Genomic DNA, 17,105 nt, shown 5'->3' with positions numbered 1-17,105 from the left:
ATATCCAAAATGTCCGGTAATTGAATTAAGCAAATTACAAAAGCGCGAGCCCGTTGGCTCGTGCTCCAAGCTCCGCCTGAAAGAGCTGGCCCAGCGCGTGACAGCCAAGGAAACCCGAGTAAAAACACACTGACCTAACGGCCGGTGCTGCGCGTGCTGCCGTGTCTTGTCTTGTTTCAGGAGATTATTTGGGAAGTTCACCTGGCTGTCGCTGATGGAGACCAGACAACAAGGTGAGTCGCTGTCGCTGCATGTTGAAGACAACTCTTTATTTTTCAGACAGAACTTAAAAACAGCGGCTGTTGATCTGATAATGAGGCTGCACTGACTGCACACGTCACTGTTTTGACGTTGAAGCAGTGGAAAGCAAAGTAGCCTATACATCCAAAAATACGGAGAAAGTCAAAATTGTATAGCGACAATTTTGGAGCGATAATTTATAGCCCGACTCTGCATGTGCTCAAATTATAGCCGACTGCTTAAACTGGCATGTATCATTTTCTTGTTCAGTAGCCTACAATGATTCTATGGGCCATTCATAAATTAGCTTTCTGAAGACATTTCTGAGGCCTTCTGAGCTGGTTCAGGAAGCAAATAAACAAATATACAGAAATGCAGGCATCCACAGCTAGACAGTTGGTCAGTGTGCTGTAAATTTGTGTCACTGTTTATTCAAGACATCATGGAAACTCCAGATCAAAGATCTTGTGGCTGGATACTGTTTCCTGTCTCAGAGGCTATCTGGTGGTCTAATGCACCGGTTTTCAAGTATTTTTGGTATTTGTAGAACATCAGGAGTTATGTCAATTTTCTGTTGATCGCTGAAATCAATTTAAGTGTCCTGTTATCCACACCTGCATCATCACTTGCTTTAAACCATGCAAACACTACCATTTGTGGCATTGATATTATAGGCCTACTATTGGTGCTGTGTTACTGCTGATAGTGATACACATTGATTCTAATGTGTGCACTTAAATAATTTACATTCAGAGTCATTCGCACATGTAATCGTTTGGTACAGGTGGTAATGTAAGATTGTTTTGTTTATGCATATTGCTGTTTGAGTCAGCCAAAGTTTTACTGAGGAATGGGAATTTGAATGTGAAAAATGAGACGTGAACTAATCAAGTCAGGCAATGACTCCCACATCCGTGAAGGTAGAAAAGGTACTGTTTGTTTATGCAGGTAGTAAACAAACAGTACCATTCACGTAGCATTCCTTTGCAGGTTTATATGTGTAGCCTACCTATGGCTAACTGGAAGTCAGTAGAGCTTTGTGTTCAGAGTTAGAGGCTGGAGCAGTGCAAATGGCTTTAAATTGTCAATGAAACTTGATTAACATGAAGGTTTTGCATTTATAATTGGAATATCGCCTCCTAAAACATCCCACATGTTTATAATCCACATATTAAGTGTTTTAAATGATTAGGTATAAAAAAAAATTTTAAAAATGGACTGAAAAAATGTTTATATACAGTAGTACAGTATTGTTGCTGTTTGGCCATACTGCAGGCAACTTGGCCTTGGTTTAGCTTCAATTGATTTAGCAGCCATATGACTTTCCCTAGGCCTCTGATTTAGCATAGCCACATGACCAGCAGGCCAAACGGGAGTCTGGTGACTAAAGGTATTCCACCCCGGACAAGGGGGGAGAGAAACCGAGAAAAAAAAGAGTTAAAAAAAAAAAAGTCCGATTTTTCATTAACTTGGTGAAATAGATCAGTCTGGCCTAATGAGTGCTATCAAAGTGATCACATTCTTTGATCTGCTAAAATGATGCTTTATGATCAGAAGAGTTTCACTAAATGTGACCCATTGAAATAAGCCTTCATTAACTTAGGGAAGGACAGTTCTTTGGAATCAAAGCATTGTCAACTGAATGATATGTATGCCACTTCATGTTTATGTTTTTCACTGAAATCTGTGACCTCTTCTCCTTTTTGAAAGAGTGGTTTATCAGCCTCAATGCAGTAGTTAAACCAGAAGGAAGTCATTGTTGGTCCTTGTCGGTCTGCTTCCTCCTGTAGTTCTGGAGTATGGTGTAATGAGATTTCATCAGCAACCAGAGAACTTGGATCGCTCAATAACTTTGGAACTTCTTGCAAAATTATTACAAACAGCCTTGTTGTTATCTGTGTGGCACAGATTTGCTCCACTGAATACTTTTTTGAATAGCAAGCAGTGTTTCCTTTTAGGATTTTTTTTTTTAGCAGTGGTGGCAGGTCCGACTGCGACGTGCGTGCCAGCTCGCGGTGTGAAGTCCGTGTCTGCGAAATTCTCCGACATGCACTCTAACAATGCAGCCCTATTTCTGATACCGTGGGGGGCCCCCACAGTCAAATCAACATAGGAAAACACTGGCAAGAATCAGATATATCCTGTTTTAACAACTCCAAGAAGTTGAGATCTGTGCCACAAAGCGTCAAAAGTCAGACCTCCTGTTCCTGTACAAATGCAGACTTAGATAAACTGCATATACCAAAACAGACCTCAGTGTTATCAAGTTACTGACAGGGCCAGGTGTGTGTGTGTGTGTGTGTGTGTGTGTGTGTGTGTGTGTGTGTGCGTGTGCGTGTGCGTGCGTGTGTGTGTGTAACCACTTTTTTTTGTCTCCTCTCGCCCTGCTGCCTTGCTCTGCCGCAGAGTTGTACTCTGGTGTTCTGAGTGAAGCAGTGGTGGACTGGGGCAGCATGGGTCCTGAAGAGGAATGGGTTAATTCAGCCACACACAAGGGAGAGCAGGGTAAGACTCCACTGTCCCAAAAAAGAAAACGTGAATCCACACTGAATCGCATGGTGTTAATATGCTGCTGCACACAGATCACGTCACAGGAAGTGATGTCTAAGCATGTTTGTTTTGTCTTTGACATCAGCTGTTAAACGGAAAGTGACATCACTGACTGGGGTTTTGGAACAAGTGCGGCGTGTTTAGTTTTTTATATTCAGGTCAGTGTAGCAGAAGTTTTCTTCCTTATGTGATTCGGTGTTGATGTAACTGCTAGAAGTCAGGTGAGTGGGTGAGTGTGGTCTTAAAATATTTCAAATGAATATTTTAAATTTGTCACTAATATAAGGATGGTTAAAATAAGAATAATTGACCCTTCAGGAGTGACTTAACACAGGGTCTAAGTTGGACTTTACTCAGAAGCAGGGCTGCAGCATGTATTATTGTATTATTGTTTAATCTGCCCATTTTCTCTATTTATAATTTTGTCTACAAAAATACAGAAAATTGTGTGCCTGGTTAGCTCACCTGGTAGAGCGGGCACCCACATATAGAGGTTTACTCCTCGACGCAGCGGCCGCGGGTTCGACTCCAACCTGCGGCCCTTTGCTGCATGTCATTCCCCCTTTCTCTCCCCTTTCACGTCTAAGCTGTCCTATCCAAATAAAGGCCTAAAATAAATAAAAAATACAGAAAATTATAGGAAATGTTCATCACAATTTCCCGAAGCCCAGGAGACATATTCAAAATATAAGAGAAAAGAGAGAGACATTACCATTTTAGCTTGACTCATCGATTATCAAAATAGATTGTGATCCCTTCAGCTTTAATTTGAAAACCGTTCAGGGTTGGCCTTGAACAAAATACAGTAATAAACAGATTGGTATTTGATGCCCCTTTTTAATGGCACATCCTTTCACTGTTTAGGGATTTTAAATAATGATTTACATGTAGGATGCAGTAGGTGTCTGAACATCCAAAAATCAGTTTGCTTGCATTATCAGATGAATAACAGATATAAATGTGGCCAGTCTTCCATTATGCAAAAATGTGCTGTTGGGCCCTACTGACATCCTCTATGCAATGTGTAGGTACCCTTAAACCTTCACGTGTCTAGTGCAGTGCTATACTGGTATCATAATTAATTTGTGTTTATTCAGCACAACTGTATTATGACTTTCTATCATTTGAGCACAATATAAAGTTACAATAATCTGACGCTTTCAAAATTAGAATTGAAACAAGGTCCCTCATTGAGTACTTTTCCAGGAGCTGAGACTTCTCTTTGAAAAAAAAAAAGAAACTTCCTGGATTTTTTTGTCAGTAAAGCTAAAACATCATTAAAAGAGGACTCATCACTTGCGAAATAAGATGAATCAAGCACTTCCTGTTTTGTCTAAGATACTGAAAGTGTATTCAACTGTAACTTTGCTCAGGTTTGAATCAGGACATGTTTTACCCTTCTGGCGAGGAATCGGTTAAAAGGAGCTCGCATGGTGACGACTTGGCTCCAGTGGCCCAAAATGGGGAAAACCTGACAGAATGGGGTAAAACTTCACCATCAGGAGACGATCAGTGGTGTCGGGCATCAGTGTCGCACTCTGACGACTGGGCCATGTCCACCACTTGGGATATGCAACTGGACAGCACAGGTGAAGAGGGATGTAGACTAGAGCCTGTAGAATAAACAGATCCTTCATTTTGGTTAAACATTTACTTGTCAACATAACATGACCTCTGTAGGAACCTGTAGCCACACAAGGGCTATAGCTGACACTGAGGCCAAGTCCTTTGAGTTGTATCTAGTAATTATGCGGTTTTAGCAGCCTAAAGAAATGAAATGCATTTGTACATAATTGTGGGGATATTATACGCAGATTCAGGTAGTGTTAGACTCAATATTTTTTATTTTCATTACTTTTAGATTAACCAATAAAAACAAATAAAAAGCTTTAGTATTTCCCCTCCAGAATTTTATTTCATAGCAGTATGGAGCAGACTTTAAACTTACACGACAACATGTTGGGCCTAAATAAAAACAAAAATATACAACACACAAACAGTCAACTAAAAAAATTAAAAATTCACAAACCCAAATAATTTAAGCAAGAGACTTTATTTTTGGCATCTGGTTAAAAAGGTGTAGTAGGTAATTCTGGCATATGCCTGTCCTAGAACACGACTAGCTACTACAAATGTGTACACAGGCAATATACATCATGTTTTGAAGTTGGATGGCAAATTCAGTGAAGAATAATAAATATACTTGTTAAATGTAAAATGAACAAAAGCACAAGATAATCATTTGGCAGCGTCTGGCAATGTTGTCTGTGTCACATGACCTGAAAATTGATCCACCCCTCAGTTTAGTAGAGAGCTTAGGATCTGAGCTTACTTTGTATCTAACCGATTGTATGCAGTGAACCGTGACTGGATCATTAACTTGTTTCAGCATTCTTCACATTCCTGACAATTGGTAATGCTACGGCAGTGTATCATAGTATTAACGGGACAATCTTTCAAAACCAACAGCTAATCTTTCTGTTATTTTAAATTTCACCATAGATCTTTGAATTGTGTTTTTACTACTAAGTTACATGTTTGACAGAAAATAGCACTGCACCATCCATTGGTGTTGCAGCTTAGACACTGTGCCTTTCCATAGTGACAAACTGACTGCAATACACGTGACTCTCGCAAACAATTCTTATATAATGTTATATCTTTCAGAAAGTTGATAAAAATCACTAGCAGTTTGGAAAAACCCTAATAGTGTGTGAACATTTAAAAAAAAAAAAAGTCGAGACGGTTATCGTGGATGTGTGAGTTTTTAGTTCTTAGCATATTGTGTTTTATGTTCAATTGAATTAATGAAACAATTCATGTTTCATTGTAATTTCATTCCTACAATTGATTCTGATTTGCATCTTACTGCCATTTTTAAGGTCTTCTCATGGCTGCGTGAACATGAAAAAAGACTTAAGATCTGAGTTATCCATGCACTTTAACAGCTTCCATCTTAACCACAGGGGGTTTAAAAATCTGATTGTCCTGCTGCTGTGTGGTGTTTGCAGAATAGCTCCCTACTATAGAAAGACCGGTTACACTTTACTTGAAGGTATCTACATAAGAGTGACATGACACTGCCATGAACGTGTCATAAACATTATAAACAAGTCATAAACGTTTATGACATAACGCTTCTTTCAGTAAGTGTCATTCGGTTTTTGTCATGACAAGTTATGGTTAGGGTTAGAGTTCATGTGTTCATGACAGTGTCATGTCACTCTTATGTAGATACCTTCAAGTAAAGTGTCACCAAAAGACTATTGGTGTGTAGTTCTGCCACACTTGTGTGAAATGTGCATGTGTTTGCTGCATGTGGTGCTGACCCCTTTTAGATTTCTAAAGTATTAAAGTAATTGCAGTTTCCTTATACAATAGTAAGTACTTTAGTCAGTGGACAGCATCGCTAGTTTTTATCAGTCTTCACTAACCTCACGCTGTCCTCACCTGTCTTATAATGCTGCCACATCAAGAGAGAGGACACCTCACAGCAGGTAGAGTTATCCTTTTCCATTCTGTCCAAACTGTGGGTTTTAGATTAGATTTAGTTTTTTGCAAAACATTCACAGGTCCACTACAAACATAGTGACATACATGTACTGTATTTGCATTTATGGTGTTGTGTGGACACGGTCGTCTTGCTGTTGCCTGGTGCTGTGTGGTACCGGTCTGTCCTGATTTGCCTTCCACAAATATCCTGCAACAATACAAGGCTAACCAGATGGAGCAGTTATAATGTGAAAATCTCTCGCTCTTGAATATTGCAAGGTATGGAGAAAGAAATCACTATTCTGAAACTCAATATATTTCTGCTGCATCATTTATAAGAGTCACCTGATGCCAGTCAGCTGACAGTGTGAATCAGCTTCCTTGCTCTGAATGAAAGCAACGTTTAATTCATAGAGATATTTAAATTTTCTATATCTTGGATGTGCATGAAGTGGTTTAGTATCAGCATCTAAAGAGTGTGTGTGGGTAGTTGTGTGTTTGAGTGTGGTTTCCAGAAGTACAGTGTCCAATTAGTATAATAAGGTGTTTTTGTGAGTGGCAGAAAGAGAGAATATCTTCTAAAGACTGTTTTCTAAATCTGTGAAAGATGTTTGAGTATAATAATGTTATGTATATGTATATTTATGCCTGTTTTTTTTGTTTTTTTTTGGAAACTGTCATTTTATTGGGAACAGGTGCCAAGGCAAAACATCATTTGTTTAATTTTGGTTTCACTAAAATCCAATATTGCAACGTCCAAGTCAATCTGTCCGCAGAAACAGCATCTTGTTTGTTTGTGTGTGGCAGTCTGTAGTGTCCATCAGCAAAATAATCCAGGAGTTAATCCAGATTAGAGCTTTACAGCCTGCCGCCACAGATTACATAACTGTCAGATAGAGACACAGTCAGAGATGGAGACAGACAGACAGACATGTTGACTCAGACTATATAGAGGCTGTCAGACAGTTTGCAGCACACAATCAAAACAGGCAAAAGGGCAGAAACATTTTAGAAATATCTTAAATCGATCGTAAGCAAGAGAAACAAAACCGAAAGAACCATTTCCTCCCGTCTTTGACGTTGCATTTAAAGTACAAGACAGTTTAACTCTTCGTTGAAACCAATAAGAACTGCATTACATTCAATTCATACACATTTGTCCAAAGCAATTTACAAAAAGTGCATCCATACTAGGGGTGTGCCAGTTCATATCGCTGCATTATCATGATGTGAAAAAATTTGTATTGTGACTTTAGCAATATTCCGACTTGTGGACGCAATTGCCTGTTCATTTGGCATCTGTTTAGATGTGCACTTCTTTTAGTTTTTACTTAATATATTTGAAGGCAAACTAAACGTTTATGTTGACATGTAAAACTATAACACTTGGTATGTTCTTGAAATTATTAACAAAATATTGTTCAGTATTTTTGTCCTATCATCAAGAATATCATTATCGCAAATATACCCTGAAATAACATCACCCAACTCTAGTCATAGGGACAAGAACATGTCAAAACTCATAAAGTGATGTGTTTGATTCCTGGACTAGATTTTAGCTATAACTGATGGGATCCAGAATATTTCAAAACAACACCACATCAATGAATGTAGTACTTGAAAAGATTAGAGTTTTTTTTTAATTTTTTTTTAATTTTTTTTTTTTTACTGTGCCTATTCTACATTAGCTCAGTTTCAGTGCCATCACTTCAGAAGTTGAGCTGGTTGTCTTTTTAGAATCAATGTATTACTTTTATTCACAGATCTTTCTGTCTTTTCTGTTTTGTGTGTGTGTGTGTGTGTGTGTGTGTCAGGTTTTTTGGACTCTGAGCCATTGAGAGAGGCTGATGAAGATATGGCCTCAGAAGTCAACCTAAACAACTCCATCATGACGGAGGAGGAGAGAGAGGAGATTCAGCAAGAGTTAGCTAAAGTATGTTTACACATGCACATTCTCATGCAGAATCTCAGAAAGAACAAGAAGTGTTGATAGTGGTGATATTGTTGATAGTATGACAGTTAAGTAGCGCTTTGTCTTTTTGTGTATGTCCAGCTGGAGGAGGAGATCAGTACGTTGAAGCAGGTTTTGTCGTCCAAAGAGAAGCAGCACGAAGAGCTCAAACAGAAACTGGGCGCGACTTCTCTGTACGAGCTCAGGAACAACCTCAGTAGAGGCTGGCATGACATGCAGACCTCCATGGCGTAAGTTAATGTGTGTATGTGAGTGTGTGAGACAGCTGAAATAGTTTGCAGGTTGGAGTGAAGGGGAGAAAGTGTGTGTTTGTGTCCACAGCACTCGACAGAATGGCTTTTCTATTTGCTGTCATAATAGATGCCTTTAACAAGACGTATACACACACACAAAGTGCAGGTAGTTCTGTTTTTTTAACAGTCAATAAAACCATACTCCAAACTGAGTGTCTGTTATAAACCACCGATATCAGAAACCCAATTAAAAAGACATAATCCTCTGCTCCTAGCTGCACAGCATGTCTGTTTATCTTTGTTGCGCTCGCTGTAACAGACATCATAAACCTGATTAAAAACACATCAAATGGCTACACAGTGCTAAAGGCTAACGTTGACCTCATGACACAATTAGCTGAACATGTCCCGATGATTTTTACTGTATTATCAGCAGTAAAAAAAAAAAACATCTGTAATGTTCCTCCAAAACCGGTTATTATACTTATTAGAAGAGGATAGATAGATGGATAGATAGATAGATAGATAGATAGATATTTATTTGCTTTCGTGTGCAGATTACCAATTTCCTAATTTGACCATCAGCTATGAGATCTTACTCAGACACCAAGAGACAGAGAAGAGCAAGGGGATAGTCTCTAAAGGCCTCCCTTCTTATCCAGTTACACTTCAACCTGAAGATCACTTTACACACACAGTTGCCGTCCTCATCTATAATGAACCAGTGTGGCCAAAGGAGTGTAAGATCCCAGAGACACTGAGTGTGGATGTGTGGATGGGAGCAATCCACGATGCAAATGTAAACAAAAGGGTCACTAAACAGTGGAAAAAGGTTCAAAGGCTGTTGTATATCTGTGTGTTTATGCGTTTGTGCTTGTCACCTTTATATGCATATGAATACATCTGTGTTTAACAATGTTGTTAGTTTAAAGCGTAACTCTCGCCAAAATGCAACCTAGGGTATTTTTGTGAATGTACACAAAAATGGACAGTAATGTAGTCAAACTTTCGTTTAAAAGCATATTTAGGACGGAAGCGTCACTTTTAAGATTTACCGTATTCTCGTTTTTCGGTTGAATGGGAGTGCTACGGGCACTTTTATGCTAGCCTCAAAATAGCTATTTTTAAAACACTAAGAAGGCTCGACACAACATGAAACTTTGCTCGAAGTATCACCGGGGGCTCTACACATGAACGAAAGCATTGAGAACATTGTTTGTGTACACATAGTTTACTAAAAAAGGTTTTGAGCAACTCACGTTAGCAGTTGTTGTTTACACTATCCGCCATTTTCCCAGTCAAAAATAGGCGATCTCCGAATGCGAATGAACGGACTCCATATGAGGAAATGTCATTCTTATATGAGGCTCCTTTTTTCAACTACAAGGTCATTATTGCGTTTCACTAACGACAAAACAACGAATTATCCGTGAATTTATATGGAACTAAGCTTTTGGAGCTTTCCATCTTTACTCTCCTCCCTCGACTATTTTTGACTGGCTCGATAGACAGCGACCACAAGAACAACAGCTACAGTGAGTTGCTCAAAACCTTTTTTTTTAGTAAACTCTGGGTACACAAACAATGTTCTCAATGCTTTTGTTCATGTGTAGAGCCCCTGGCGATACTTTGAGCAAAGTTTCATGTTGTGTCGAGCCTTCTTAGTGTTTTAAAAATAGCTATTTTGAGGCTAGCATAAAAGTGCCCCCAGCACTCCCATTCAAAAGGCCATTTGACCGAAAAACAAGAATACGGCAAATCTTAAAAGTGACGCTTCCGTCCTAATTATGCTTTTAAACGAAGGTTTGACTCGGGTACATTCACAAAAAGACCCTAGGTTGCATTTTGGCGAGAGTTACGCTTTAAGCATGAGTGTGAATTCAGTGTAGTATGTGTAGGAGACATATTTTGAATTGACCCCCTTTTATGTCTCAGCTATAAGAAGACATCAGAGACGCTGTCCACAGCAGGACAGAAAACCTCAGCCGCCTTCAGCACACTAGGCAGCGCCATCACCAGGAAGTTCGGGGACATGAGGTACATAATGTTGCCATATCGTCATTATTTAGGGATCATTTTCTGTTTTAAAGAATGATGCAAATAGTGTAGACATAAGTCACCCACTGAATTTGGTTGATCTGTTGACAATTGCACCCAGCTGGACACATTGTCCCCTGTGTCCACATGGCATGAGTCCCAGTGTCTTTCAAACATCATTTGGAAATGTGTCTTTTGCCTGTCATAAAGCTCCATCATCAACACATTTGCATATCTAAACATATAACCCCAGCCTACCCATTACCACCGATGCAGTTACACCTTCATCTAATTCACAGACACATTTGTATCCGTGCTATCCATTCCCCTGTCTCTCAGGGAGCAGAATTTTGACTCTTTGCTTTATCCAGCTCAGGCGAAATTCAGATTATGTAAGCCCACATTAAGCTGCTTTCTGTGGGAGCTGAAGGGCCAGAGGTTCTGAAGTCTGTCCGCCTTGAAGTCACTTTCTGTTCTTGTTCTGTCTCTTTTCCTCTCTGTCACTCTGTGCTGCTCTGTTTGAGACACTGAAAGTCAACACAACACAAGTGTGTGAGTCAGCCTGCATTGCTCTTTGTGAAATAAATAGAGCATTTGTGTGTATGATGACTTGAGAAAGCTAGAGAATGTGGGCCTGTGTGAGTACATGTATGTGCAAGGAAAGCTGTCGAAGGTCAGGGAACATACATGTCAACATGCACTATATGATTGTCCAGTTAAGCATAAAGAGTGTTGAATGTAACTCAAGACAGTTACTGTGTAATACCTCTAAATAAAACAAATTTGGATTTTAAAGCTTAAAAAAATCAAGACTGCAGAATTAAAAACACCTAACATTGTGTGCATACATCTAAGTAACACTTGGAGACGGCTTCATTTGCAACTTTGGTACCATTACTTTGACAACATCTGTTCATTCATAACAAAGCAGGAAAAATGTTTTAAAAATGCCATATTCCCTGTGGAGACTGTAATCTGTTGGCTCTACTGTAAAGACAAATGGGGTATCATTAATTTCACTGCATCTTATTATGTTTTTGGAATATGAAGTGCAGAAAGGAAACAATGCATTATCTTTTGGTTATTCCAGCCTGGCTGGTCTAGAGTTACTGTTCCCTCGGAGGTATGTCCCCGTTGTTTTTGGCTCATGGTGTGCATAGGTTTTGGTTTGTGTGCAACACGCAGTAAGCATGTTTGTATTTTATTTTTGCTGTGGATGTGTTTTGAAGTGTGCTCTCGCATGTCACTTGTCATCAAATATTTAACCTTCTTCAAACTGATTTTCAAAGTGAAGCCTTATACTCGTGTGTGTGTGTGTGCGCGCGTGTGTGTGTGTGTGTGTGTGTGTGTGTGTGTGTGTGTGTGCGCGAGCGAGACACGTTTGGTAATCGACTCGATTTAGGGTTTCTTTTAAGTGCAAGTGGATAAGATTGGGTTTTTGTGCATTTGTGATGTTTAGCTTTAGAACATTTTTCTATCTGTGCACAAGTGAGATAAAGTATCATGTAGAACAATCTAGTTCCCCAGGTGTCCACATTAGGTTACTTCCTCTAACAGATAAGAGATGACAATTTACCTTTCATAGTGCCATTGTTTGTATTAATAACAAATGTTCTAAAGTGAAAGAGTGTGACTGTGAAGTATACAAGGCCTGTCAATGTATCTTCAAAATGTTTTCCATCTTCCTCCATGCTTCCGAAGGTCCAACTCTATAGGGTAAGAATTACACAGCTGATTATGTCACATTAGCTGTTCCTCACTCAGAAACCTTAACTCAATTGTAATAGTAATGGTACAGTGTGGACTCCACAGTCAGCTGAGTCTGGTTGAGTACATGCGGCTGCCATGCTGGACTGCAGTACTCAGTCTCAGCTCAGATTAGAATCACATCTAATTGATTTTGGTCTCTGATAAGCAAAAACAAATTGTGTAGGTGAATCATGTGAACAAGTTGTCATGAACTTTCCCAGTTGCAGGAAAGTGCTAAAACTTTAAGCCAGTACAGGCTGAGACGGATGTAAGACCATGCAGTCATTCATTTTTTAAGCAATTTGAAATAAATATTGAGGTGTGTCCTGTGCTAAGTGCTAATCATTAACTCCTCTCTCACCATGCTCTCTGGGAAAGCTACTCCATCAGACACTCTATGAGCATGCCCACCATGAGGTAACCAAACTGTGCTTGCTTTTGTGTGTGAGGGAGAGTTTGTTTTTTTCTAATCTTTGTATTCCTTATATAGCCTTGTTTAAACACCTGGTACAATGCTAATTTATTCTACTTTTACTCTAAGCAAACTGTTTAACCTGTCCCTTACATTGACATTTATTTAGAAATAGTGATACTAAGAAACCTGAAGAAAAAAAGTTGAATACCAGAGATGTTTGTACATGGTATTTACACCTGCTTACACCCCATACTGCTGTTTTCAGTGCCTTTTACTACCTCTAAGCAAGTGTATGCATTACAGTAAAAAAAAAATTTTTTAAAGATTATTTTTTGACAGCTGAAGACATGAAAGGGGAGAGAGAGGGGGAATGACATGCAGCAAAGGGCCGCAGGTCAGAGTCGAACCCTGGCCTGCTGCGTTGAGGCGTAAACCTCTATATATGTGCACCTGCTCTACCAACTGAGCTATCCAGGCACCTGACATTAGTTACTTTACCCATAGTATTGTTTCGGGAAATAGTTCAGCAAATCGTGTTGTGCAGTTAAAACAGTAGAATGTCTTTCTTTCTTTCCTTTACAGAAACTCTCCCAGCTTCAAGTCTTTTGAGGAGAAAGTCGAGACTACAGTGTCCACCATTAAGGTAAACAGTGTGCAGAATTAAGTAGTGATGTTAGGTTCTGTGCTGAGGCTTCGAAGTGTGTGTCGAGAAATCCCGGAAGTTTTCCGTGAAGCGTGTATCCAGGCTTGTATCGTTTTAGACACATGACGTCACTGATGACATCCGAAGCCTCGCATGCCTTTTTATACCCATCAATTTGATTGTATCTAAAAAGCTAAAGTTGTCGGAATTAATCTAATTGTAAATGACAAATAGTTCTGCGCAAGGAGCATGTAATTAGTGAAACTTTCTATTGCACCTTTCACAATGGTTAAAACATGCTTTAGACCTACAATAAAAACAAACATTTAAAAAATATAAATAAAAAAATAAAACTATCTAAAGCCAAAAAATAAACACTGTATAAAATACTATGATACTGTATATGATGACCATATACGCCAGACAGAGGCATCAAAAACAGCATCAGTCTATTTGTCCTGTTTATCGTATTATTCATGAGAATAAATTCCATAACATGCCAATATAATTAATTACAGAACATTTGTTTTATTTTGTCTGTTTTTCACCGCAGATGGATCAAACCGGTGTTTGTCTAGGACATTAATTGTAAGAATGGCTTTGTGAATTCTTCATATCATCAATGAAGGGAATATTTCGATTTGTTTTACCCAATGGTCTCAGATTCACACAGTTTCACGTGTTTCATTCATCTGCTGTCGGTGTCGCCGTTTCTCATTTCACCCGTTTCTGTGCGTACGCCCGGGTCAGAGTGCCCGTGGAGGATTGCACATTTTCCCGTCAAGTTTGCTTTTTATAAATCCCAATTCTTGCGTAGAGAGCGGCGTACGTCTTCTTTTGTGCGCCACGTTTATAAATGAGGCCCCTGGTGACAGAAATGTTCAGTCACACTAATCAATAGCCTGTCAACCATGCTTTATGATCTAAAGTAGTACGCTGTGAAAGCCACACAGAGAAAACAGGTCATATTGCCACCTCTGAATGTTATAAAATGTCAGTGAAACAGAAACAACTGAACACTATAATCTGGGTGTAATTGGCAGTTGACACTCTTGACTCTTGCAGTTGGTTATTTATAATCACACTGATCCTGTCTTAGCAGTGGTGGACTTCCACCTTTTGTCTGTACTCTGCAATATCCACTCTAAAGACCACCATCTGATGCATTTAAATTGCTGCAGACTTCTCTCCTGTTTGCCGACTTTCAGTTTTAATGCCATTGCAAGGATAACATGGGCCTCTATAGAAAACCAAACACTTCTAAAGTTCATATAAAAAAAAACCCTCTCAAAAACACTGGCTAAGCTCAAAGATAGAGGACTTTAGAGGACCTGTTTAAACAAAAGCTGTTTAAATAAGTTACCTGAAAAGTTTACATTTCAGCTTAAAATGAAACCTCACTCTTCATCCTCTTATGTGCTCATAGTGGAAGTCTTTGTAAAAGCCTGCCACCCTGAGCCTATTCTGCAGCACAGCAGCAGTGTTGTGGCCATGTGAAGAGGGAGAAAGGAACTATTCAGTGATGACAGCACATTTTATGTTGATACAATTTTTCTGCATTTTCCATAGACAAAGGTTGGCGGTACAGGGACCGCAGGCAGCTTTGAGGAAGTCCTCTCCTCCGCAGCAAATGCCAGCTCTCAGGACACACCCACTATCAACTTGACGGACAGCGCTGAGAGGCCGTGTTAGAGCTGCATCCACACGGTGAGGCGGGACTTAAACCAGGAACTGCTGTGTTGCAGCACTTTGTCACATAACTTCTCAATGCTCTGACTAAAATTTTACAGAATATCTTTATTTGATCACACGTGTTAAGATGCTTTTGCAAACCATTTTTGCAATTAAATCTCCTAACACTTCCATGGAATTTCCTCCAAACCCTAAATGCCTAGACATAATAAAAAAGTTACGTAATTTCTTGTTTTGACTCAAAATATTCTAAAGCGGCAGTTGTTTACCTTTTTATTTTGGAAGATCAAGACAGCTGACGTCAAAAGCACACCTACCTGGTAGAGGGCTGCTTAACGCAGTGAGCCTCTCAGATTGTTATTATTAAACTGGGTTTAAAGGAAGAATCTGTCGACAACGTAGATCATTTTATGAATGTCACCAAGAGATCAGAGCTTGTTGATCTTTTTTTCAGTGTCGTGGATTTAACCAATGAGACGACAAATGTCACCTGCCTCTGGTGACCTCCACACCATGTTAAACCACAGATGTCGATCACATGGGGTTTAAGCTAAGCCTTAGTTAATAAATGAGGACGCACAGTTTCCAGACAAAAGCAAAAACCCTGTATTTCTGCTGTCACTTAAGTTGAGCGCCTCGTGGTTTTGGCTCATGTAGTCACCCTCTCAACACAAGTGAAGAACTGTCAAATCACAGCTGGAATTCCTCAGACACAAAATAAGAGGCTATTGATGCCTTCTTTTGTTGTGTAAATTCGACATTAGTGGAAACAGCCATGTTGGTACATTATCACAACTCTACATCACTAGAACTTTCATACCAAAAACTACATTTTTAGGTTAGTGTTAGAAATAGGTGTTTGGTATAAAAATACACGTCATGTTACATTTTCAACTACCTTGTACATTTTACTAAAACATGTAAAGAAAATGTACATATAACCCATGTTGATGTGATTAACCCAGAAGTCCTGGGGGAAAAGATTATTTGTAAACTTGTAGAAATGGTTTTACACTAAAGGCCGTTTTATGCTTCTGCGTCGAATTGACGGCGTACCCCCGCAGACCCCTCTGCGTCTACGCCGGACCCTACGCCGTAGCCTGACGTGCACCTCTCGAAAAATTTAACTACATGTCACTCGGCCGTGGCTTGGTAGCGTTGCATTTCCCCCCTGACTCATTTCCTGGTTCTCCTTCTCCATAAACAACATGAAATCAAGGAGAGGGTTAACTTTTCCTGCTACAGATTTCCCACCGTGGTCAGAAAGAACAGGGGGGACACTTTGTTTCTCTCACTATGACTCGAGTCGCTACTCACTCCAAAGCTAATCGCAGTCACTCTCTCACTTCTCCCTCGCTCCAACACAATCCACACACACACACACACACACACACACACACGCCAGCTCGACGCACACATCAACGCACAAGTACAAACATCAGGCCACTTACGTAGGCTACGGCGTAGGCTGTGTGGAGCCTCCGCAGAACCATAAAACGGGCTTGAGACCGAAGATCTTAAGATTTTGTTATGTCACCTAAAACGATCTTTTGTGGGCTTTACTTTGCAAATGCAGCCACTCATGCTACTTTTTGAAAACCACAGCTGACTGTTGTACACATTTTGTGCTGCTGACAGTTTGGGTCGGGCCCTATTTGAATGCTGGATTAGACTTATGGCACGAATATTTAGTCTGTGCAGTTACACTATAGGACTAACTAGTCTATAGGAAGAAATGAAACACTGTATTTGCCATGCGGGCAAAATCTGATAAATCACTTCTTCTTTTTTCAATTATGTCTAATGCTGGAAATGACAAAAACAATTGTGTGCACTGTTGTCTGCAAACATCTTCACTCCAGCAGTTTAAACTGGGGATATTTATTCTTGAAGGTTTCGATGTTTTTGACCTTGTGTGAACTGCTGTACCTCAGATAAGTGCTGGATCAGCACAGGTTAAAACATGAAATGTTACACTAAGATAATGTAAAAGCTGAACTTTTTTCTGAGGCCTATGCAACTGACGCACAGTATAACATTAATACAACATCATACTGCTGCTTGCTTTGGCTTCACAAACAG

The 17,105-nt window shown here is 39.6% G+C and overlaps 1 protein-coding gene across 8 annotated transcripts; it reads left to right on the top strand.

Annotated features, from left to right (window-relative positions):
• The first annotated feature begins 91 nt into the window (after positions 1-91).
• On the top strand, positions 92-16,521 carry tpd52l1 (tpd52 like 1). Of its 8 annotated transcripts, XM_078273967.1 has the most exons (10): positions 92-233; positions 2,647-2,745; positions 4,164-4,379; positions 8,097-8,215; positions 8,336-8,484; positions 10,423-10,524; positions 12,652-12,690; positions 13,271-13,331; positions 14,901-15,038; positions 15,478-16,521. In XM_078273967.1, exons 1-9 carry the CDS (start codon positions 215-217, stop codon positions 15,021-15,023), a joined length of 927 nt encoding a protein of 308 aa, XP_078130093.1. In that variant the 5' UTR covers positions 92-214; the 3' UTR covers positions 15,024-15,038; positions 15,478-16,521. The 8 variants fall into 8 exon arrangements, with proteins under 8 accessions (XP_078130093.1, XP_078130094.1, XP_078130091.1 ...); XM_078273968.1 differs by lacking the exon at positions 15,478-16,521 and having other exon boundaries at positions 12,664-12,690; positions 14,901-15,248; XM_078273965.1 differs by lacking the exon at positions 15,478-16,521 and having other exon boundaries at positions 14,901-15,248.
• Positions 16,522-17,105: the final 584 nt, after the last annotated feature.

Source organism: Sander vitreus, chromosome 18 (assembly GCF_031162955.1).
Source record: "Sander vitreus isolate 19-12246 chromosome 18, sanVit1, whole genome shotgun sequence".
Taxonomy (NCBI): domain Eukaryota; kingdom Metazoa; phylum Chordata; class Actinopteri; order Perciformes; family Percidae; genus Sander; species Sander vitreus.
Note: the sequence above shows the minus strand (reverse complement) of the source record. Positions and strands in the feature narration are given on the sequence as shown.

Bases quoted from the DNA above. Each gene is read 5' to 3' on its own strand.
- tpd52l1 (XM_078273967.1), top strand. The intron at 4,380-8,096 runs GTGAAGAGGGAT...TGTGTGTGTCAG, and splicing joins TATGCAACTGGACAGCACAG to GTTTTTTGGACTCTGAGCCA. The intron at 10,525-12,651 runs GTACATAATGTT...TCTCTGGGAAAG, and splicing joins AGGAAGTTCGGGGACATGAG to CTACTCCATCAGACACTCTA.